The 24,822-nt window shown below is 52.8% G+C and overlaps 1 protein-coding gene across 2 annotated transcripts in view; it reads left to right on the top strand.

The window, feature by feature from the left end:
• Positions 1 to 15,002, top strand: part of TMEM248 (transmembrane protein 248) — a 30,687-nt gene extending 15,685 nt beyond the window's left edge. For both annotated transcript variants that reach the window (XM_080830906.1, XM_080830907.1), the window contains exons 2-7: positions 3,131 to 3,307; positions 6,720 to 7,005; positions 8,712 to 8,862; positions 10,155 to 10,338; positions 11,684 to 11,827; positions 12,393 to 15,002. In XM_080830906.1, coding sequence (XP_080687032.1) covers positions 3,140 to 3,307; positions 6,720 to 7,005; positions 8,712 to 8,862; positions 10,155 to 10,338; positions 11,684 to 11,827; positions 12,393 to 12,413 — 954 coding nt within the window. In that variant the 5' untranslated portion in view covers positions 3,131 to 3,139 and the 3' untranslated portion in view covers positions 12,414 to 15,002. The remainder of the gene's footprint in view (positions 1 to 3,130; positions 3,308 to 6,719; positions 7,006 to 8,711; positions 8,863 to 10,154; positions 10,339 to 11,683; positions 11,828 to 12,392) is intronic.
• The last annotated feature ends 9,820 nt before the right edge of the window (positions 15,003 to 24,822 follow it).

Consider the following 24,822-nt stretch of genomic DNA (forward strand, 5'->3'; position numbering starts at 1 on the left):
AAGGGAGGAAGTACTGATACGTGCCCCATCACGGACCAACCTGGAAACCCCGTGCTAGGGGAGAGCAGCCAGTCACCAAAGGCCACATACTGCAAATCCATTCCTGCGCAGTGTTTGGAATGGGCAGATCTGTAGAGACAAGCTGTGTTTGTGGTTGCCTTAGGGCCGGAGGGAATGGGGGTTACTCCTAAAGCGTGGGGGGGTTCTTTATGAGACGATGAAAATGTTTGAAAATTGATTATAGTGAAGGTTGCCCAGTTTTGTGAGTCGATTTGTACATGTTAAATGGGTGAATTATATGTAAATTATATATCAAGAAAGTTGTTAAAAAAATACAAGAACCTTTCATATGGTAAAAGATACCATAAACTGTATTAAAGAAAGTCCACAGAAGTTGTCAAGTATAATGTATACATAACATATGTGTAGGTACGTATGTATGTAACATATACGTAACATATGTATACATTACATTATGTGTAACGTAAAACACTGGAAAAGGCTTAGGATCCAGAATATAAGAACTCCTGAGCGTTAATGAGAAATGGACGAAAGGCTGGTTAGTGGCCGAAAGACTGAGGCAGTTTCCCAGGGAAGAGCCTAAATGGCTGAGAAAGCAGTGAAAACAGTCAGTTTGAGGGAGATGCAATTTAAATAGTGAGGAGGGCGCCTGGGGGCTCAGTCGTGAAGCCTCTGCCTTCGGCTGGGGTCACCATCCCAGGGTCCCGCCCTGGGCTCCCTGCTCTGCCGAGTCTGCTTCTCCCTCTGCCCCCCTCCTGCTCACGCTCCCGTGCGTGCTCTCTCGCAAAAATAAAAATTAAAAAAAAATAATAATGATGATGAGATATCATTTCGCAGTGATCTTGTTGGTCCCAGTCAGTAAGTTTGCTTCGGAATGTCGAGTGTTGGTCCGGAAGTGGAGTGAGCCCTTCTCTTGCCGGTAGGACCTCCTGGAGAGCTGTGTGGCGGGAGCCGGTCAGGTGGCCGAGGGGCCTGCTCTGTGGCCCAGGGCCCCTCTTGTGCGAGCTGCAGGGCCTGGTGTGGAAACTGGGAGGACCCCGAGGCTCAGCCGCACTTGCACACGGTGTAGCCAGTGCATCCGGCAGACGCGATCTGCAGAGATAAAGCTCTAACCGTGTGAATGAAAATAGCGTCAGAATATAGTCAATGTATCGTGTTCCACAAGTTTCCATGCCCAGTGCCAGTAATTGTGTGTGTGTGTGTGTGTGTGTGTGTGTGTAGTAAAAGTACACAAAACACGTGGGGATGTTGCTCTGGGAGGAGCACAAAGGATATTATTTTACATCTCAAAGGACTCTTGGTGAGGACGAGGCACTGTTCGTTCTTAGGGCATGTTGGTGCATCTTTTTCTCAAACTTAAAAGCTGTTACAGATTTTTTTTTTTGGTTGCTTTTTTTAGTGTTGTCGTCTGTTCATGTATAGAATTGCTCATTCTGTGTCAGCTCCTGTTCTAAGGGCCAGGAACCAGGGGACTAGTGCAGTGAATAAGACTGGCAAGATTTCGGGGCACCTGGGGGGCTCAGTGGGTTAAGCCTCTGCCTTCGGCTCAGGTCATGATCCCAGGGTCCTGGGATCCAGCCCGGCATGGGGCTCTCTGCTCAGCAGGGAGCCTGCTTCCCTCTCTCTCTCTGCCTGCTGCTCTGCCTACTTGTGATCTCTGTCTGCCAAATAAATAAAAATCTTTAAAAAAAAAAAAGAAAGGGGCACCTGGGTGGCTCAGTGGGTTAAGCCTCTGCCTTCGGCTCAGGTCATGATCCCAGGGTCCTGGGATCGAGCCCCACATCGGGCTCTCTGCTCAGCAGGGAGCCTGCTACTCCCTTCCTATCTGCCTGCCTCTCTGCCTACTTGTGATTTCTCTCTCTGTCAAATAAAAAATTAAAAAAAAAAAAAAAAAAAAAAAAAGAAAGTGATATGGCAATATCTGTTAAAACATACAGATCTTAAAAAAAAAAAAAAAGGTTGGCAAGATTTCTGCTATCACGGAGCTCAGAGACCAGCGGGGAGAGACAGCAAACAAGTAGAGAATTAATTGTCCTCTCGACGGGCACTGAGCAGTCTGAAAGAGGCGGGGGGCTCAGGGTGGTCAGGGAAGGCCTCTCTCAGTTGCTGACGGACCACTGAGGGGAAACCTGCATTTTAAGAAGAGTGAGCATGTGGAGATTTGGGGGGAAATGGCTTCATATAGGAAATTCAGAATTTCTAAGAAGAATAAAATACTTAGGAATACATTTGGCAAAAGAAGTGTAGAGGTGTACTTTGGAAGCTACAAAACTTGTTTATTAGAGAAAACCGAAGTAAGTGGGAAGGTTCGTGGACTGGAAGCCAGTATTGTGAAGAAGGCTGATCCGCAAACTGATCTGCAGGGCCCTTGTGGTCCCCAGGTCAGTCCCGGCTGACTTCCTTGCACAAAGTGACAAGCTGATCCTAGGAGATCGGAAGGCCAGTGTGGCCAGAGCCCAGTGAGGGAGGACGGGAAGTTGCCGATCCTATGGTCACTGAGGTCGGTAGGGCTTCTGGAACGTGGAACCTGTGCGCCGTGATAGAGCTGCCCCTCGTCTTCTCCCAGGCCCTGTGGGAAGCCTCAGGGGGGCTTTAGGCAGGGAAGTGGTTCAGTTAAACATTTATTACGTGTCTCTCGGTGCCAGTTGCTGGGATGGGCGTGAGGATGGCAGGGGACAGGACAGAATGTTGAGAATGTTGAACCTTCCAGTGGTAGGGAATGAGCACATCCTCCCTTGCTTTTTGTGCGTGTTGGCCTGTGTTTGTGTCGTGGTAGGGACCTCCTTCAGCGTTATCTTAAGTGGAAACAGCTGGTGCTGCTGGTAGTGGGCCTTTTGAGAACAGCAGGTGTTCATCATGGAATAATTAGAAGGTTCAGACGGAAGGAGAGAAACGCGTAGCTTTTAACATCTTACCACTGTGACACAGTGACAGTTCACTTCAGTGTTTTTCCTTCTAGTCTTTGCAGTAGATTTGTGATCCGACGTTTCTCAAGGTCCGGAGTGAGGGACCTCCTCACGCGCCCAGCACCAGGGAGGGAAACAGCGGCGGGGATCATAGGGTTTCTTTGGTGAGACGGTCCGTGAGTCTAATGATTCATCCCTTCCAGGTGGAGCTGATGAGAACAATGTTCAGCATCAACCCCCTGGAGAACCTGAAGCTGTACGTCAGCAGCCGGCCTCCCCTCGTGGTCTTTATGATCAGTGTCAGCGCCATGGCAATAGCTTTCCTGACCTTGGGCTATTTCTTCAAAATCAAGGAGATTAAGTCACCGGAAATGGCGGAGGTATCGTATGTTCCACGTCCTCCTCTCGGGCTGGCCAGACCTTACACAGTAGGGGCACAGCCGTGGGCTCTCCACACACCTTTCCTTCTAACGCAGTGAGAAAGCAGCGTGTTTCCCAGCATCTGTCTTCCATCTCCCTGTGATTCGCCGTGACTCTATCTAGTCAGACAGCTGTGCATTTAAGTAATGTTACCAGTTTCAGTTAGACTGCTTCAGCGATGAAACGTGCGTTTTGGAAGTATATTTGTAAAGTGTGTCAAGAACATGGAGAGCTAACATGCTTGCTATTGTCAGCTTAACAAATCATAACAAATTTAGTATTAAAGTTTTGAATTAGCTAATTGCTATTTTTATTTTTATTTTTTATTTTTTTTTTTTTTAAAGATTTATTTTATTTATTTGACAGAGAGAGATCACAAGTAAGCAGAGAGGCAGGCAAAGAGAGAGAGGGAGGGAAGCAGGCTTCCTGCTGAGCAGAGAGCCCGATATGGGACTCGATCCCAGGACCCTGAGATCATGACCCGAGCCGAAGGCAGCGGCTTAACCCACTGAGCCACCCAGGCGCCCCATCTAATTGCTATTTTTAAAAACTGTAAACATTTGTTCTTTTGAAGCCATATGTCATCACGGAGTTTTAGGAGCCGTGCTGATAGCTTCTCCGTCGCCTGAGAAGGGACACTGAAGAAGTAGAAAGCGGGATCTTATTTCCAAATATATTTGCAGAGCTTCCGTTTTCTACGAACTGGCCTTCTAGATTTTACATTGTGGTCAGTTTTAATAAATTATTAGGGTGTTGCCCTTTAAACCTTAATCTAGGCAAATAATAGTTTGAACACTCATAATACGGATTTTAAAAGGTGTACTTTTGCATATACAAAGAAAACAACACGAAGTTAACAGTTCTTATTTAATGGAGCTGAATGATAATGTACCTATTACAAAATGTATTTGACACGTTAGGAATTAGGCTGAATTAAAGGTATGGTAAATTACTGGTGGTTGCGGTTTCTTTGAGGACAAATGAGTTCCTGCCTTAGTAGACTCCTGGGGTGCTTTCTCTTACCCTCTTTCTTCTGGGGTGCGTGCCTTGGTGGGAGCGGGAACGGGGGCGGGAATTGGGATCGCGCTGTGCCGCCTCGTGTGCGCCCTGTGCAGGAGAGGAGGGTTCTTCCTTGGTGTCATGGGGGGCTTGGCTTGCTCTGTGCTCTGTGCTCTAGATCCTAGACTACCTTGGCAGGAGGGGTCCCCTTCACAAGTGAACTTTTCACACAGTTTAAGTAACAAGTGTTAGCTATTTCTGCCATGAAACCCTTTCAAACCGTTTCTAACCCAGAAGCGAACGGGCTGGCTCAGTTCTCCCTCTGTCCTGACTCTGCCCGAGTCTTTAAAGGTCATGCAGATAGCCTGTGCCCACATTAGGGCTGAAAACGAATATTCTAGTCACAACCAGGGCTCTGCGGCATCCTGGCATGGCTTTCCCTCAGAGCCCAAGGCCACGTTGAACACTTGGCCAGCACAAGTGATTAAGGCAGCCTGGGTGATTAGTCCTTAGTAATCAGAATGGTGCCTGACATTGGCTTTGGCTGTCTGTTCAGAATGGACTCGAGGTCTGCAGGAAGGCAGTGCCAAGCTGGTGCAGAACTGTGGTCATGATAGACTTCGTGATTTTCTTTCCTTTCCTTTTTTTTTTTTTTTTTTGTTTAGGATTTTATCTATTTATTTGACAGAGAGAGATCACGAGACGGCAGAGAGGCAGGCAGAGAGAGAGAGGAGGAAGCAGGCTCCGCACTGAGCAGAGAGCCTGATGTGGGGCTCGATCCCAGGACCCTGAGATCATGACCCGAGCCCAAGGCAGAGGCTTAACCCACTGAGCCACCCAGGTGCCCCGTGATTTTATTTTCAAGTGAGGATCTTAGGAATATAGGAAAAGTTCAGGGCTATGAATCAAAAAACTTTATCTGGCTTCAGCCGTCAGCTGTGGAATTAGAGAGTCCGTAAAGCTACCCTCGGCCTCAGTTCCCTCATGTCTGGAATATGAAGGAATGTACTAGAATGTTCCTGTTCAGGCCCAATGTTTTTGAGTGGTCGGTCGACTCTATAGGTTTTGCGGGGAGTGTAGTTTGATGCACCGGCTGCAGTTGTAGCAGATGCCACAGACTGATGGACCGGGTTCTCTAAGGGTAGACTCGCCGGCCGCTCCAGTATTGCTCCCGCAGCGCCCTGCCCTCCCCTCCCCTCCCCTTCTCCTCGTGCAGGGACGTGGCACAGCACTTTCAAGCAAGGCTGGTGTTAGAGTGATCGAAGTGTAACCCGGTTAGTCCTTACGTCTGACAGCTTCTTGTAGACTAACGTTGCCTGCAGGACGTCAGTGTCGCAGCCAGGGCTAGTGTGTTCTTCCCTTCCAGCCCGAGTTCATCTTTGCTTTTTTGTGAAAATTAAATTAAAATAGAGCCCGGTGAGTACTTTATTATTGTTGGTTTCAGTTGAACCATGACATAAGCAGCTGTGTATGTATTTAAAACTGCTTATGATTTAAACCGCCAGTACAGAAGTGAAGAGATGCCAGAAAACATCTTTTCTCCTCCTTTTTTAAGTTGTTCTGCTTTAAGGTGGTCGTGATTCAAAGGCCGTGACAAGGTGTTGGTGTTGGTATTGACTGTGGTTTTGCATTCTGCAGAGAGAAAGCAAGGTGCATAGAATTGACCTTTCCAGGAATTATTTTAAGGCAGCTTTATTTATTTATTTTTTTAGTTTTATTTATTTAAGTAATCTTTGCACCCAGCGTGGACCTCAAACTCATGACCCTGACCAAGACCAGGAGTCGCATGCTTTTCTGACTGAGCCAGCCAGGCACCCCCAGGCTGCCTCATGTAAAAAAATAAACAACTAATCACGGGGCACCGGGCTGGTTCTGTCAGGGGAGTGGGTGACTTGATCTCGGGGTGGTGAGTCCGAACTGCATGTTGGGTGTAGAGATCACTTAAAAGTAAAGTCTTAGAAAAAACAAGTAACTAATCACATCTGCTAAGTGAATTTGGATTAATGCTTTTAATGTTTTACTACTTTCATTCAAGCTTTCTTTTCAAGTTTTGTTCTCAAGCTAGATCATTTTCTCTAATATGCTCTTTTTTTACACATTTTCTTGAATAAGCTGGTTTAATCTCCTAGTTTATTTAATATCTCATGCCAGTGACGAGTTCGTATTTTAGATTGTGAGTACGAGAGTTGTTTGGAAAACCAGCACCGTTATCCCAGTGCGAGAGGCTGATGGCTGTATTGTCCTTGTTATTGTCAGTGCTTAGCTCTGTGGCTCTGTGACCCCACCCAGGGGTCCTGGCTGTAGGGTGCCGGGGCGGCGCTTACAGGTGGCTCACGCTTGCTTTCCTCACACCTCCGTTTCCTCCCGCCGCAGGACTGGAATACGTTTCTGCTGCGGTTCAACGACCTGGACTTGTGTGTATCCGAGAACGAAACACTGAAGCACCTTGCAAACGACACCACAACCCCGGAGAGCACGGCGGCCAGCGGGCAGGCCAGAGCGTCCACCCAGTCCCCGCAGGCCCTGGAGGACGCGGGCCCACTGAACATCTCAGTGGCCATCACGCTGACCTTGGACCCACTGAAGCCCTTCGGAGGCTACTCCCGCAATGTCACCCACCTGTGCTCGACCATTCTGGGGCATCAGATTGGACTGTCAGGTATGTGGGTGTCACCCTTTTCCATTCAGATTTTCTTGGGCAGCGGCTTCCAAGACAGAGTGTCAGTGGTATATGGTTTTGACTCGTCAGATTATTGTTTTTACGTGTATCCTCTTTCCTTGAGTTTGAGCTGAGGGAAGTCAAGAAGGAGCTGTTCGTGCTGCGTCTTCACTTAAAGTGCTTGGTGTGCGGTAGGCTCTTGGCACAGCGACCGAGAGGAGACTTTAAGGCCGAGCTCTGGTTTTAATTTTTACAAACACAAAATTTTTTTTTTTTTTTTAAATTTTTTATTTATTTGTTAGAGAGAGAGCGAGCGAGCACAGGCAGACAGAGTGGTAGGCAGAGGCAGAGGGAGAAGCAGGCTCCCCGCGGAGCAAGGAGCCTGATGTGGGACTCGATCCCAGGACGCTGGGATCATGACCTGAGCCGAAGGCAGCTGCTTAACCAACTGAGCCACCCAGGCGTCCCCAAACACAAAATTTTTATTCAGGTTTTTCATCTTAGAGTTTTCAGTACATTCTACAAATATTGTTACTGGTCTACAAATTTCGCATGCCCACCCACATTAGCTCAGCACTGTGCGAGCTGCCGGGGAGAACAAGGAAAAGCCCAAGACCCGGTCTTGTCTGTTGGAATTTTAGGATCATGGAAGAGACAAATATAACCTGAGTTAATATTTATCAAACACTTAACAATAGTTCCTGGCACAAAGGAGATGCTGTACTAAGTGCCAGGCTCCCCTCTCAACAGGGAGTCTGCTGCTCTCTCTCTCCCTCTGCCCCTCCCCCTGCTTGTACTCTTCCCCTCTCTCTTAAATAAATTAACAAAAAAAAAAAAATAGTAAAAATAACCATCAGTAGAACATTGAGCCCTGCTGTTGGACCAGTCGGGAGCTCTGACAGCGACAGACTGTAAGTGATTCAGGAAGATGTTGAGGACGTAGCAGAAGCTGGAGTGACTAGGAAAGGCTTCCTACAGGGGCCCAGACCTTAGAAGAATAGTCTTTGGTTCTTTGTTACCAAGGGCCTCTCCGTCCTCGGAGGGACTTGGGAGTGCCTGGCCGACCTCTGTCGGCTCTTCCGGCTGAGAGCTGTCCGCACGGGAGCGAGGGAAGGTGACTCTGGGAGCGGGTGCACCGTCTCCTTCTGCTGTGGTATTAGACCACCTTGGTTTTCGTTGAGGCTTCTTTATCCCTTATCAGTTCCCGACCTTCCTGAAGTCTGGTAGACCCCCCGATCCTTGGTCTGCTCACATGTGGAAGGGAGCAGTAACGCTTCTCTGGTCATGTTTGTGGGATGGCGTGTGTTTTATGTGAAGTGGTACATATAAAAGCGATTTGGAAATGGCACGAGTGCCGTACAGGTGCTAAAACAGCGGAGGTAATAACTCAGCCAGCCCCCAACTTTCCACCTTGGGCACTGGGGGCCCTCGTTGCCTGGCATCTCCGGGCCTTGGCTAATAGTGGCTCCTTTCCGTTTGCCACACTCTGGCTCTCCCGGGTGAGCAGGCCTCGGAGTCCGGCTCCAAGCTCTAGTTCCTGAAATCCGCACACGCAGGTGTCTTGCTTCTGTGGGCTGATCGGGGATTCCTGGGTGGGTTTGATTCCAGGATTCACTGGAATCCCAGAGCATAATACGTAGATGAGTTCCTACCTTGATTTACCAATGCTCTCCCTCCCTGCCCCTCCCCCCATTTCTCTTTCGTAGGCAGGGAAGCCCACGAGGAGATCAACATTACCTTTACGCTGCCTACAGCTTGGAGTTCGGACGACTGTGCCCTTCACGGTCACTGCGAGCAGGTGGTGTTCACCACATGCATGACCCTCACAGCCAACCCCGGTGTGTTCCCCGTCACCGTGTAAGTGTTTTCCGGAACCCCGTGGCTGCGCGCCAGAAGCCCCGTTTACCAGGAGTGGGACTGGGGCGCTTGGGCAGGTTCTGGGGAAGCTTGCGGTAAACGACTGGGCACAGCTGTCCCGGCGGGCCTGTCTGAAGGATTATTTGAGTTGAGTTTGGAATCCTGAAGGTAGAACTTTGCATCTGAGGATCAGAGAGTGAGTGAGTGCTTGAGCAGGGAGTAAAAGCACCCGCTCTGCTTACCCGTGCTGGGCCGCCTGGCCGGCCGGTGCGAGCGTGCCGCACCGAGGAAGCAGGAGCCGATCGTGTCACCAGCATGACTTACAAGGAGGCCTCCCGAAAGATGGAGCTTTAGTCATTCCGACCGAGAGCATAAATGAATCTTTCCACGAAACAGTGTCTGTTGCTGAAACTTAAGCCTCATGTGTTTTAAGCAGCTGTCCGTGTCACCATGGATAAAGTTTAAGGTTTGGGGGGTTTTTTGCCTCTTTGTAATGGAGATAACGAGCTATAAATACATGAAATGCATAAGATGTAGCCTATATAAGAGATTTCTAAGATGAATTCTCTTTTTTTATTTAATTATTTTTATTAACATGCAATGTAGATGAATTCTTTTTAAAGAATTACTCTGGGGGGCGCCTAGGTGGTTCAGCCAGTTGACGTCTGACGTGATTTCGGCTCAGGTCATGATCTCGGGGTCATGAGGTGGAGCCCCACGTCGGGCTCTGCGCTGGGCATCGAGTCTGCTTGAGAGTCTCCCTCTGCCTGTCCTCATACGCACGTGCACGCGCTCTCTCGCTCGCTCGCTCGCTCTCAAAAAATAATTACTCTGGGATTTATCTGTTTTAGATATTTGGAAGTTTGTAGGACAAGATCAGATAAGTTAAATGTTATTTGCTGTTGGAGAAGTTTGTGTATAAAACTTTCAGTTATGACTGAGAATTTAGATAATTTACAAAAATGGGCCAAAGGACCAGGCCTCTCGTTGGCTACATCCTAGGGAAGAGAACCATGGGTCGATTGACTTGTGAAGCCAGAAGTCTTAAGCAGACTTGTAAATGTCGGATGCCTGTTTCTTATTCCGTTAGGTGTTTGTTAAATTAAAAAAAAAAAAAAAGACAAACCTGTGAGCTAAGAAGAGCGTAAAAGTCTTCATCTTAAAGAAATGTGCGTCTCTTCTTTCTCTTCTCCACACGGGACGCCATGCTCAGTGCGGCGCCGGGGCCGTGGGGGAGGCCCGGGTGAGGGCGTCAGGCCGCTGAGCCCTGTCTTGCCCTCTCTTCCCCGCAGACAGCCACCACACTGTGTTCCCGACACGTACAGCAACGCCACGCTCTGGTACAAGATCTTCACGACTGCGAGAGACGCCAACACAAAATACGCTCAGGATTACAACCCTTTCTGGTGTTACAAGGGGGCCATTGGGAAAGTCTATCACGCTTTGAATCCCAAGCTTACAGTTATCGTTCCGGACGTAAGTGAGAGAAGTTGTGTGTCTGTGTGTCCGCCTGTCTGTCTGTCTCCCCGCATCTGGGGATAGTCAGCTAGGCCCTCTCTACCTCCTTGAGTGTGCTTAGTCCGTGCCCTGCTAGATTTCCAGCTGGGCCAGGAGACTAGGGGTGGTAGCGGGGGCCTGGGCAGAGCTGCCACCCCGTTAGTTAAGGCCGCTCCGTATCTGTTCTTCGTTTTCTGCTTTGGTCACCAGTGGTTACATTTGTCACGCGGCCATCGCGTGCCAGGGACGCGTGTACGGTCTGCTCACTCCCACGGTCACTCCGGGAATATTGGGTTGGTGTGAACACGAATAGTAAATCGGAGGAGAAGAGTCTTTGGCGAGATACTGAGGGCTGGTAGGGTTTTAAATGAGGAAGACACTGTAACCTGCCTGCTGGGGCTCGTTCGGCCTCCTGCCCAGCCTTGAACCCGCTTTTAGCGGACTGCACGGATTTTTCTAAGTGTCCGCGCTTTTCTTCCTGTTGGTATGGGGTAGCTAGATTTCTTTTCTTCCGGCCTGATTCTTTTCTCTTTCTTCTGTCAAGCTGTAGCAGTTGGTGGGCTGGGGCTGCAGGACTGAGCAGCGGAGCCTGGCTGGGCGCCGGGCAGGGCCGGGGTCGGGAAGACGCGTCGGTGCCTCGCCGAGCCTTTTGGACTTTGTGCGTTTGGACTGTAGGGTCTTTGCACAGCAGTGCGTGAGGGAGACGGCTCTGCCCAACCGGTCATCGTTCGTAGGCTGGAGCCCAGGGGCCCCAGGCTGATGTTTCGAGGCCGCGAGGTGTGTGCGTGGGGGTGCGTGCGTGTGAAGGAAGAGGGGCGGAAGCAGGGCCGGTGCGTGGCACTGGCAGGCCTGGTGACGGTGACCGCGTGCGGGAGGCCAGGGAGGAGTGGATCAAGGACTTGGACAGTGAGAAAAAGACAGAAGGATGCTGCCCACGGGAGAGGCCTCCTTGGCGGGAGAGCAGCGACGAACGGGGAAGACAGGCTGGGGCTGTCAGAGGGAGGGACGGAGGAGAAGGGTGAGGGTTAAAGCCCCTGTGTCTCTGGGGCTTTCTGGGGGTGGGGGGCCCTGGGGCAGGGTCCTGGGCAGTGTGGGGGTGCAGAAGCCAGCGCAGGGCTGCCTTAGGAAGAAGTGGGTGGCCCCAGGAACAGCGTCTTTACTTAGACCCGGTTTTAAGAGTTTAGGAGAAAAGAAACCGCTCTCCTTCCAGTTAAGAATTCAAGTTGAGGCGAGTCTGGAGGTGATGAACCCCGTTTCCAGAATCCTAGCAGTGACGTCTTCCAGCAACTCAGTGCGATGTTTCTGGCTTGTTCTCTTTATTCAGGACGACCGTTCATTAATAAATTTGCATCTCATGCACACCAGTTACTTCCTCTTTGTGATGGTGATAACCATGTTTTGCTACGCGGTCATCAAAGGCAGACCCAGCAAGCTGCGTCAGAGCAATCCCGACTTCTGTCCTGAGAAGGTGAGCCGTGGACGGGTGTGGCCCAGCACTGTTGCTGGGGGTCTCTGCAGACCGGAAGTCCCGCGTGGTCCTGAGTCCCCCTGTGGCTGGCGGCTCGTCGCCTGCAGAGAGCTTAGGTCCTGCGTGTGTCTGTAGTAGTCTGCCCTCGGCCTAAACCGTGCTGGTGGATTTTCAGCCGCACACCCCCTGCGTAGCTGGGAACTGGGAACTGTGCTCAGAGACCCGGGGGGAGCAGTGGACCCTGCCAGGGCTGCTTCCCGCCTGCTTCTGTCAGCTGGGGAGCCGCCTCGCAGAATCCTGATCGTGGTTTCAAAACCACGACCTCTGTCTCGGCGCGGGGGTTCCGCTGGATCGGCCGCTCGCTGCGGAGACTTTCGGGTTGCTGCTCATGCCCGCTAAGTGAGATCTTTTTTTCTTAGGGAGTTAGTAATTCCTCTGCCCGCTAGATGCCGGCCACGTAGCTCCCAGTGTTTGGTTGGAGACTGGAACCCAGTGAGGGCGCTGGTGGGACTGAGTTACGTGGGCTCTGCTGTGTGGCGGGATCGCTCATCGTGTTCTCTTTCAGGTGGCTTTGGCCGATGCCTAATCCCACAACTGCCCGTTCTCTGAGAGAGACTGAGAGAACCATAATCATTGCCTGCTGAACCCAGCCTGGGCCTGGACACTCTGTGAATATATTATCTCGCAATGTTGGGTTATTCCAGCCAAAGACATTTCAAGTGCCTGTAACTGATTTGTATATATTTATAAAAATCTATTCAGAAATTGGTCCGATGATGCACGTGCTTCGCACTGGGTGCAGCCGAAAGCCTTCAGCCCCACCGCGGACTTGGTGGGATGAGCCTGCGCCGCCGGGGAGGACGGGGAGCTCACCGCGGCGGAGCGGACCGTGCCGTCTTCCCCGCGGTCCCAGGCATTTCGTTGCTGGCGGGGTTGAGGTTTGCTTTAGTCCTTGTCTCAGCCCGTATGTACAGAATGTTCGAAACCGTCTGCACCTTCGATGTGATACTGCATTTCCAAAGCCACCAATCCATTTTGTGGATTTTACGTGTCTGTGGCTTAATAATCATGGTGACAACAATAATCCCTTTTTCTCCGTTTTGCTTGCAAGGAAACATGCCTGTCTTTCTTAGTTTCTTGTTCTGTTTGTTTTTTTTCTTTGAAAAGAAAAGTAAAATCGTCACATTGTAATACTGCTCTAGTTAGGACAGGCTTGTGCTTTCATCTTGAGTAAAAAGTTAACTATTGAAAAGTCGCCTACATGGTAAAGATCTAAGTTTCATTTTCCATACGGACGGTGAGGAACCTGGTCTTGTGTGAGTCGAGTTGGCACAGAATCGTCCACTGTCTTCTCCTCTCTTGTCCCTTTCCTCGATTATAACAGTTGAAGCAGCGTCCTCACTCGAAAGAGCTTAAAAATGAAGTAAGTGGCTCTAGAGTAGAAATTAGCTGTTCTGTTTGCTGGAATGCTGACGGCAGTTTGGAAAGAGAAAGCTGATTCGGCCTAATAGTTGTGCAGGAGTTTCTTGTCTTCCTTGAAGAGGGAGTGGGTTTTCTTCCTTCTACTTTTTGCATCCGTGTCTCCGCAGTGAACGTGTCTTCGGAAGGAAACGGCCGCTGGTAGGTCCGTGGCGCGTCCCGGCGCCTGTGGAACTGGAAGGAAGGCAGCTCTGATCCGCCATTTTTCTTTCCTGTGGCACTTTGATGATCAGACCCTTTATCTCTTTTTCCTTCTAATCCATCTTGTAAAAAAAAAAAAAAATTGCGTGACCTTTCCTAGTCCTTTCTTGTTACTTGTATTCTTACTGTTTTTCGTAATAGCTCTTTGCATTAAAAACACATTGTCGTGACTGACCTCTGTGCTCCCCCAAGCAGCAGCCTGGAGCCGAAGGGCAGTTAAAACCTTGGCCGTGACTGTCAGCACTTCCTTCCCTCAGCGTCAGGTCTGTAGTCTGCTCGGGTTGCAGACCAGTCCTGCGTCTAAAATAATTGGCCTCAAACATTGGTCCCAGGCGTTCTCGAAAGGAGGACAGTCGTGGGCTCTTAACGAAGATGGTTAAAGTGATCACTGTAGTAACTTAATATGTCAGTATCCCCCCCTTTTTTTCCTTTTGGTACATCTCAAGCACAGTAATCATACTTGTCTGTCCAGTTTTTTCATGAGTTGCTTACATGCTGCGTGGCTAACCCGTTCATTTAGTTTTCTCTGTGGAGACTGTGGGACTTCTACGAGACAAGATGGAGAGAGAGCCATTTGGCTTGACCTTAGAAACATCAGTATCAAGGCCAACAGATTTTAGATTAAGCGGCTACTGAATTAATGAGATCCCAGTGAGGTGGAGTTGGAGGGAGAGGTCTGTAACCGGCCGAGTGCCGTGAAAGGAGAAAGACAGGTGAGGAAAGTCAGTTTCACTGGCGTGTTCAGTCCAGCTGTAGCTAATATTAATGTCCCTCGTTTTAATGACAGGAAGTGGCGGGAATCTGTAGCCGGGGGTGGAGGGACTCTGTTAGGCACGAGGGAACGAAGTGCCAGAAATGCCTCGACAGTGTGACTCGTCGTGAGGCGAGGACACACACTAAAATCCAGCATTCACTGTGGCAGGTAATATCTCAAAGATCTTACGGAAGCCCAGAGTCCGTCAGGTGTCTGAAGGAGGGCGGGCAAGCGGAGAGGCCGTGGACCTGGGTGCGGAGGTCTAGGGACCGAAGAGACTCCCGTGGGCTGCGGGACGTCCAGAGTCCTGCCACATCCGGGCGCTTGCGGACGAGGCCCGGTCCTCCGCGCAGGAGCCCTGGGCGTTCTCAGGCGTCTGGGACTGGAGGCCCAGTCAGGGTCAGCAGCTCTAATGGTTGTTTCAGATCATATTGATCTCTTTCCTTTTTCCTTTTGTCCTTTCACTGTATGACTTGAATCAGTTTTGATTCTATTTGTAAGTTTTCTCGTCACTAGGAGCCTGCGTTTGGGTTGCTTTTTCCTTGGCAGTTGTGGGGATTCCGCATCCCGGTTTCCGGCCCTCCTGCGGGCACCGTGGGGCTGCGAGGGCCGGCGGACCCGTCTCGCTTACCTTCTGCATGATGGTCAGTAGCTGATCTGTTACGGCTTTCCCTCCCAGATTAATTTTCTGTGTTTGAAGTATGTGCATATGTGCTTTACGGAATAAAACCTCTGAATTTATTTGCCGTGTCTCCCGTTTCCTGCCATCTGCTGGGTGTTTTCTAAGGCAAGAACATCCGCGATAAGTCACTGAGGGCGTCTTGCAAGCTGTCACTCTGCGTGTCACCCGGCCTCGGGATGTGGGGCGGCCGCGGTTCCCACTAAGCTGGCCTCAGCAAGCACCCGGCGCGTCTCCCCGAGTGCGGGCCCTCCTTCCGTGCACTGGACCGACAGGTCCTCCCAGACGTGGCCCAAATCCTGCCCAGAAGTAGGTAAAGGAAGGAACAGAGCAGGAGGGAGCATTTGCGGAGGTGTGGGCGTTTGAAGACCCCCGCTCAGTTACATAAGCCCTTCGCGTGCGCTTGGCCCGAGTTAGGAGGAGCAGACTTCCGGGCGCGCGGCCTCCTGCCGCGGAGCCCCTGCGTGCCAGGCTGTCTCCGCCGCCGCGGCCTCTGCAGCGCTTCGAGGAGGAGATCGCGTCCCCAGCGTGACTGCCTCCCTCCTGCAGTGGGCGGAGGCTCTGTGGGTCTCTCCTCCCTCCCCAGCAGGCGCAGGGTCACAGGGGTCAGCTTCTAGACGCCGTGGGACAGGACGCCGCCCCAGGCCCATTCGTTTCCACCTCCCTCCCCTCTCCGGCCTTCTCTGTCCCGGGTCAGGCGCTGCCGCCCTCGGCTCCCTCCTCGTCCCCAGCGGTCCGTGTGCTCGGCTGGTTCAGCGCAGCACGGACGAGCGAGAGCCCCTGGACGAGGAGAGCTCGCGTCTCCTGTCCGCGGTGTGTGAAATCTGACACGCCAGGTCCCAGATAACGCTTTGAAACCACTTTCTGTCCCGGGGGGTGCGCGGAGCCTGAAGGTGCTGATCGCAGACGAGCCCAGAGCACAGAGAAAGCGGAAACTCGCGGGATGAACGCACAGACCGGGGGGCGGCGTGGAGTCTGGTGGGGCTCGTTGTGAACTTGCTCACAGAAACTCCCCCTCTAAGAGCCTTTTATCCTTCCTCTTCCCTCCTGAGGACTCCGGACTCCTTCCCTGGTGTGAACTGGAGTGGGTCAGCCGTTGCAGGAACCGATGGCAGGTATGATGCCCTGTCCGCAGGGAGCGGGGCTGAGCTCTGCTGCTGGTTTTCTGCAGACTTTCCCCTCCCAGCTCCTGCTCACTCGTAACACATACTTCTGCGGTTTCTCTGAAATGCCAGCCCTGTTCCGGGAGCTGGAAGTACAGTAGCGCCTGGACAAAATACTTGTCCTTTTGGCACGTCCTTCTAGTTGGCGAGAACGTTCGTGAACCGGTATTTGTAATCTCGTGGCAGGTAGTGATGGGTTGCAGAGGCTTGTCGGGATCGAGGCTGATGGCCTTGCGACCCCGGGGTGGTCGCACACGGATGGCACCTTGGAAGAGGCCCTGGAGCTCGGAGGCTGTGCCCCAGGGGCCCTGGCTCCTTGCTGGGTGGAGAAGGGGAAGCCTGTGGGGACTTCTCTCCCCTCCGGAGGACAGGATTCCTCCGGGCTGCTGCCAGCAAGGCCCTGCAGGGACAGGTCCAGGAAGAGAGTTCTCAGACCGGACGTCCCGCATGGCCGGAATGAGCCCCGGCTCCAGCCCCCACGTGCGGGGGGCTCTGGCTGGGCCTAGCGGCCTCGCCTCTCCGTGGCTCTGCCTCTTCACCTGGAAAATAAGGGTGACGGCACCCACTGGCGTGCGGCGAGGACACAGCAGATTAATGCCAAGCGCCTCGAGCAGTGTGTGGCGTGCTGTACGTGCTGCTTAGAAGGAAGAGCCGAGGGCCGGCGTGCAGGAGTGAGGCCGGCGGGTCACCGTGGGTCACCTGGGGGTAGATGAGCAGGAGCAACACAAGGCGACTCTTCTGGGGCCGCGGTGCTTCTCACTCAGTGAGGATGGGAACCGACGCCCGAAAGGAAGTTGAACGTCCTGGCACAGCGATATTTTTAAAGTTGAGTTTCTTCCATTTAATTTAAAAACCGAGCTTGAGCACTAAACCGATTACACGGCAGCTAATGGAAGGCAGCCTGCGGTTTCAAAACCATGATCTGGATCATTTGTGAGCGCCTCACGGCGGAGAGGTTTCAGGGTCTGGACGCCAGGAGTCTAGCGGTCAAGGGTTCGTTTTGCCGTTTTGAGAAAGCTGCGGTCTGGGTCTCAGAGCTTGGAAGCCTGACGTCTTGAAATCACACTGACCACACCTTTGTTTTGAAAATGAAGTAGCTATTAATCTAAAAAGATAATAAAAAAAATACAAAGGCAGGGGCTCCTGGGTGGCTCAGTGGGTTAAGCATCTGCCTGCAGCTCAGGTCATGATCCCAGGGTCCTGGGAGCGAGTCCTGTGTCGGGCTCCCTGCTCGGCGGGGGTCTGCTTCTCCCTCTCCCTCCGCCGTCTCCCCTTGCTCGTACTCTTGCAAATAAATGAAATCTTTTTTTTCTTTTTTTTTTTTTAAGATTTTGTTTATTTTCTTGACAGAGCGAGAGAGGGAACACAAGCAGGGGTAGTGGGAGAAGGAGAAGCCGGCTTCCCGCCGAGCAGGGAGCCCTACATGGGGCTGGATCCCAGGACCCTGGGATCATGACCTGAGCCAAAGGCAGATGCTTAAGGACTGAGCCACCCAGGCGCCCCAATAAATAAAATCCTTAAAAAACAAAACAGAACACAGAGGCACACAGAAGGGGCTAGGGAAGGTACTTCCAGTGAAAACCTTTTGTGCCCTGAGGTTCTCGGTCAGACACCATTCCCTGTCCCTTCAACTGCAGCCTGGCTCCTGGGTCACCTCCTGAATCTGGAAGACTTCCTCCCAAAGACACCTGCGTCTCTGTCCTTCAGCCAAATCCAGCTGTCTACCCCGCACCACATCCACGACCGTGTGACTGGTTCACGGGCCGCATCTGTGTACAGGCGGGGCCGTCTCCCACCTTGACACGGGGCCCCGCGCGGGCACACGTGACGACCACTGCTACCTGGAATGGGACCCCTTGCTGTCCCTCCGGCCCGGGGCACCCGTTCCAGGCTTGGCCTGGCTGCTTTCCTGCCCCAGCACTGCCCAGGGGCCCCTTGTGCTGGGGCAGCTGCAGCCCACCCGTGGGCATGCTGGCGAGTGCAGTCCAGGTCACACTTAGGGCAGTAGAGACCCCGTGTCTTTCGCCGGCGCCTTGAGCTCAACCTGATCAGTCCTGACCTTTCCTTTTTATACATTTCACTATCCCGCAAAGAGAGATCCTACCATTTGCCAACAGGTAACTTAAAAATAGAGGACTACCAAAACATAAAAGGGAAGGGAAGGGAAGCAACACGTCATGAACTCGGGTGCGTGTTAAGGAAAGGTCTGGGCACGACTACCCTGGAAGTGAGGACAGTGGGGTTAGATCTCGGCCTGCGAGAGGGCGGCTGTGCAGGAGAGTGACAGGCGGATTTCGGATGGGCCGCCCGATGCCTGCGGCAGGGCTGGAGGTGGGATTTTTGTTCGATTTCCCAACAAAACAGCGTACACTCTTCCCTCGGTTTAGTTGTGTTCCCAGAAAGGACAGCGTGTGTCTTAAAAGTACTTGTGCAAGATAGAGTCGAGTTCCAGGCTCCAAGGATTATAAGCATGTTTCATCCCACATGAAGGATGGGTCAGACACCGGAAGGCTTGGGGAATGTGGCAGGTCTTTGCACTGTCCTGCGGCTGGCCCCCACACCTGAGGACAGGCCCCCTGTTACCGCGATAACGAAAAAAACCCCTAAACAAAAGGTCCCCAGCAGTGGCGTCACCCTGTCGAGTGCGCTCGGCCCCAGACCGAGCTCTCCCCAGTGCCTCGGCTTTTGGCTTCCAGCCAACGCTGTCGTTCCCGGCCCCTACGGTCCAGGCCTCCAGTCTGAGACCTGTGCCTCTCCCCGGTTTGCCTGACTGTGGCCCACACTCCGAGGGTGCCTTGGACCGGAGAGAGGTACTGGCTTGTCCGTAGTCCTCCAGGAGGAAGAGCTTGGTCCAGGAGGGCAGGCCCGTGATTTGCTGCCTGCCTCGAAGATGACCGTCCGGCTCCTCGGGTACTCGCGGAAAGCCAAGATCCCACCGGGCAGGGCACTGGCAGGGGGGAGCAGTGGTGCGTTTCCTGTCCCCAGCCCTCCTCCCGTGTGCACCCTCACCCCACCCACACCCCCCAGTGCACAGGAGACCAGGAGGGCAAGGAAAGGGAGTAACTCGTCTTAACCCACACTCGTGCATGTGCCTCTCTGCCGTACCCAGATGGAAAACCGAGCCTGGAGCTCTGAGGTGTGAGAAATGTGCCCACAGGGGCGTCTGGGTGGCTCAGTTGGTCAAGCAGTTGCCTTGGGCTTTGGTCATGACCTTGAGGTCCTGGGATCGAGCCCCGAGTCGGGCTTCCTGCCCAGCAAGGAGTCTGCTTGTCTCCCTCTCCCTCTGCTCCTCCCCGCCGCTCGTGCGCGCTCGCGCTCAAATAAAATCTTGAGAAACAACAACAAAAAAGAAATTTGCCCATGAAGTTGCTGGTGTCACAGAAACATGGTGTATGTTGGACTGGGGGGGGGGGGTTGGAGGATTTGTGGGGTAGAAGTAGTATGAGCTGGAAACATGTCACAAATACACGGTGGAAAGCCGAGAATTTGGCTAGAACCGCACGATACCCGGAGAACGGGGGATTTGCAACTCAGTGATAATGACGCTAGCGGTTTTGGCCTGGGTTGGACTCGGAAAAAATGAGATGCCAAGAATCTAGGCCAGGCAGGCGAAGGAAAGCCAATCTTTGAGGTGGTCTGCCCAGAATGTGAAGGTATTGGCAGCCCGCGGAGGAAGCGAGATGCGTGGGGGGCGTGGGGGGGCGTGGGGGGGGCTGTGGTTTCTGGATGGGACCCTCCCGAGTACACCGTTGTGTATCTTAAGCCCCAGCACGGTAAGCCCGCAACACGCTTACTTTATTAGAGCAAACGACCGTGTGCATCCCTCTGGTCGCCAGCTCTAGTGACCAGGGCGTGGACAGAGAGCCTGTGAGCAGGAGGAGAACATGGTGGGTGGGAGGTTGGGTTTAGGATTTGTTGCCCAAGTAGGGTTCCAATTCTGACACTGCCACTTTTCTCTTGGGGAGCCTTGGGCAAATCTCATCCGCACTCTGCTTCCGTTTCCTCCTCTGTAAATAATGATTAACAATAGTGTTTATTTCCTCGGGGTCCTGAGAGGATCCAGTAAATGCAAGTATGCGGGGCCTGCCGGTGACAAGTGTTAGCGGTGGTGGCGGGCGCCTGAGGCCGGCCTGCTGACCTCATACCCTGTCCACGCCGGAATATGGGAGCGGGACAGCTCTTGGGAGCATGGGGCGGGGGGGGGAGGGGGGCGTCGGTTGGTGGAGACGGGACCAGAGCTGAGTCTGTAAGCCCTGCCTCACCACTTTAGTCCCTGGAAATGTTAAAGGTTAACAGCCCGGAGAGACCCGCTCCGTTGTCCTGATCACACTGTGTGGCAGATGACATCTCTCGTGACTTCTTCGACCGGATGGAGATGTGGAGGACTGGGAGGTCGCCCAGCTGGAGTCCCGAGTCCCTGCTGATAAAGCAGGTGCCCTCGATCGGGGCAGAGGAGTGGTGTGGGGCTGCAGGGCACAGTGGGCTGACGACGAATCGAGTTCTGGTCCTGCAAGTTCCGCCGCCTGACAGGAGCGCCGGGGGGAGAGCCTTCGGGAGTCCCCAGCCCCGTGGCAGAGTCCCCAGCTTGTGCAGTGGCAGCGTCCTAACACGGGATCCCGTCCAAGAGCATCCCGGAGACCGGTGGGACTGTCTCACCTCCCGCGGTAACGAACTTTACTGCACACACTGGGCCGGACTTTGCTTACGATGTTACGGACACGCATGACTCATGTGCCTGATACGCGTAAAAGTGGAAACACGGAACCCAGCGGTTTAAAATGCCCTGACGGTGGGATGACATCGTGGTGTCCGTTCGCTGATATCTCAAGCCACATGCACGGTTTAGGGTGAGAGTCGCTCAGAATTTGTCCGGCTCTCAGCTCGGGAGGGCGCTGCCTGGACGGAGCTGAAGCCCTCGGAGCCTCCCCGCCCAGCGGAGGGAGGTGCGCCCTGAACCGCCGGCTGCCCTTAAAGGAGGCAGGTTCCCCCGTCCGAGCTGCGGCTGGGAGGGCGGAGTGTGGATCCCAGCGGGTTCCCAAGGCATGTCCAGCCCGGAAGGTTCCGTCAAGCCTATCTCTGGCGAAGTGTTTGGCAGCTGTAGAACAAGACGAAATTGGCAAAACCAAGCATTTCAGGGCTCGGGAAGCTGACCCAAGGCAGGTAGACAAAAAGTTGGGAAGCATCTATTTACGGAAAACCTGAACTTCTGGGAAGAGCAGGGAGGGTCTTGCCTGGAGCTCTTTTCCATTTCCTCCCCGTCCCCCGCTGATTGTGCTCCCAGGCCGAGGGCGTCTTGGAGAACTGGCAGTTTCGGTGCTGGATTTGCTTTGCAGGGGAGGGAGAAAACCCTGTGCTCGGTGGCATGGTCGGTGAAAGCAGCAAACTCAGTAGGAAATGAAAATGAAACGAAAGCCGCAGCGGTGGTAGCCTGAGGTGGCAGACCCCCCGGGGCAGGTGGCGGACCAGTGGGCTCTGTAGGAATTTACCAGGGAAATCCCAGAAGACAGAACCAGAGAGGGCGACCAAGCTTCCCACGTATCCCTGCTTGAATGGGGGCTTGTGGGTTTACACAGGGGAGACCCAGGAAGCCTCCGGCTCTGCGGTGGAGAGAAAAAGATGGGAAAGACTTGAAACAGACATTTTGAACAGGCTCCCCACTTGCCCCCAGACCCATCGGCAAAGGGCCAAAGCCTCGTTGGCCCAGGTGGTTGAGCAGAATCTCCAACCAGTCATGACCTGACCCCTCTACTAGACAGGCTCAGGGACAATTTCTAGGCAGATTTTATGTCACGAAAAATGAAAATATAAATTAAAAAGCAAGTGGAGACGTTAATGAGTGTGTGCCATGGGGAGGCGATTCCAAAGAGTCTAGGCAGCTTGCTAAAAATAAAACAGTAACAACAAACTTCAGGGGGGAAAATCAGAATTCACAGCTGCTATAATATGTCGTGTGAAATGTCTGGTGTTCGGGGCGCCTAGGTGGCTCCGTCGGATAAGCATCCGCCTTTGGCTCAGGTCATGATCCCAGGGTCCTGGTCAGCAGGGAGCCTGCTTCTCCTTCCGCCCCTTCCCCCGCTCATTCTCTCTCTCTCTCTCTCTCAAATAAGTAAAATTTATTTTTTTAAATGTCTGGTGTTGAACAAAAATAGAAACCAAGTGGAAACTACAGTAGCATTAACAACCACTTAAATAAGACTTTGGTATGAAGCTGACAAAGCAGGTACAGAGCTGATGGAAGAAGTCAAAGCCGGATAAACGGGGAGACGCACCGTGCTCACGACCGCAAGACTCAGAGGTCAGTGCTCGCCAGAGCGATGTGGAGACTTGATGCAATTCCTGTCAAAGCGCCAGCAAGGATTCGTCTGGTGGACATAGACAAGCTTGTTATAAAATTTATAATAGGCATAGGCTCTAGAATATCTAAAATAATCTTTTTTAAAAAGATTTTATTTGTTTATTTGACAGACATGGCGACAGAGGGAACACAAGCAGGGGGAGCGGGAGAGGGAGAAACCGGCTCCCCACTGAGCAAGGAGCCCGATGAGGGGCCCAATCCCAGGACTCTGGGACCATGACCTGAGCTGAAGGCAGATGCTCAACCCACTGAGCCACCCAGGTGCCCTAAATTAATCTTTTTAAAAGAGATTTATTTCCTCATTTTAGAGAGCAGGTGTGCATGGGTGAGCGAGGGAAAGGGCAGAGGCAAGGGGAGAGGGACACCTCAAGCAGACTGCCCCGCCCCGGGTGTGGAGCCGGAGGTGGGACTTGATCTCAAGACCCAGAGATCTTGACCCGAGCTGTAGCCAAGAGTCGGATGCTCAACCAACCCCAGGCACCCCTAAGAAATCTTACAGTAGGATAAAAGGGGTAGAGTCACGGCCAGTACTAAGGCTCGCTAGATAGCCACGGAAACAGCATCGTGCTGGTGGGAGGACAGACGCAGGGACCAGACGCAGAACAGAGAGCCCAGGAGTAGACCCACACCCGGACGCCCATGGGATTTCTCTTTTCTTTTTCACAAACGTGCTAGACACAATTCAGCACGGGACGGAGAGTCCTTTCAGCCAACGGTGATGGAGCCACTGGACAGGGAGAGAAACAAAATGAACCTCGGACTAACGCCCTCGTGTCGTGCAGAAGTTAACTCGAAGCCCTTAGACAGGACCCTGTGAACAGAGTCCGTAAAAGGAACGGTTGGCACATCGAACCTCATCTTAGAGTAAGACTCTCGGTGCATGAAAGACGCTGTGGAAAGGGTGAAAAGACAAGCTAGACACGTGGAGAAAATATTTGCAAACCACACACCCGGCAAAGAACTACGGTCGAGGCCACGTGAGGAACGCTCCAGCCTCAACAATACGACAGTCAGCAGCAATTAACTAGAAAACGAGCAGAGGATGCGAACAGACGCCTCACCGAAGAGATCTCGAGTGAGCAGGAGGAGGATGGTTCACACCGTTAGGGTTAGGGAAATGCAGAGGAAAGCCACAACAGGGCGTCGTTACACACGCGTCTGAACCGCCGACGGGCGAATGATGAGCGGCGGCGGCACAGGCTGGTACGAGCGGAGAGAAACCGGCCGCCGGGCGTCGCGGCGGGAAGGTACAGTTGTGCGTCCGCTCCGGGAGTCCGGAGTTTTCATGAAGCTGAACGTCCGGCTACAACCCAGAAGTGACACTTTTGGGCATTTATCCCGGAGAAATCAAAAATACATGTTTACGCAAAAACCTGTGCGTGAGTGTTCGCGGCAGCTTTCGTCATCATAACCCCCAGCTGGAGGTGACCGCGGACGGTCTTCGGTGGGTAACCGGTTAGGCGAGTCGTGCGTCTGGCTCCGGCTGCTGTAACACACGACCGGGGACCCGGTGCCTCGTTAGCAACGGAAACGACCGTCTCGCGGTTCTAAAGACGGCGAAGTCCGAGATCCAGCCTCCAGCAGGTGTGGTGCCTGGTGAGGGCCTGCTTCCTCGCGCAGGGACAGTCGTCCTGCTCTGTCCTCACGTGACAGTCGGGGCAAGGGAACTCTCTGGAGTCTCTTTTGTAAGGGCACTAACCCCGCTCCTGAGGGTTCTGCCCTCGTGAGCGAGTCACTTCCCGAGGGCCAAGTAAAACCCCACCTCTAGAGACCAGCACGGGGGGCTAGGTGTCAGCACGAATTTCGAGGCGACACAAAAGTCCAGTCCGTGGCGCTGAGGTACGTTCGTATCACGAAACCCTACTCAGGAATAAAAAGGAAGGAGCGATCAGGACGGCAACAATGAGTGAATTTCAATGAGTGAATTCCTCTCAGGTAACTTTGTTGAAATGGCAATTACAGAATTAGAAAACATTTCTTAATAGTTTCCGGGAGTGGAGGAGGGAGGGAGGGTGGGTGTGGATGTGGCTATAAAGGAACAACGGGAGGGATCCTTCCGAGGGAAGATTTTCACCATCAGCGCCCACGTCCTGGTGGTGGTATCATACTGTCGTTGTACGAGACGCCACCGCTGGGGGAGACTGGACCACGGGCTCATGGCATCTCTCTGTATTATTAAGACCACATGCGAGGGGCGCCTGGGTGGCTCCGTGGGTTAGGCCTCTGCCTTCGGCTCAGGTCATGATCCCAGGGTCCTGGGATCGAGCCCCACATCGGGCTCTCTGCTCAGTGGGGAGCCTGCTTCCTCCCCCCCCTTGCCTGTCTCTCTGCCTGCTTGTGATCTCTGTCTGTCAAATAAATAAA

Source organism: Martes martes (genome assembly GCF_963455335.1).
Source record: "Martes martes genome assembly, chromosome: 18".
NCBI lineage: Eukaryota > Metazoa > Chordata > Mammalia > Carnivora > Mustelidae > Martes > Martes martes.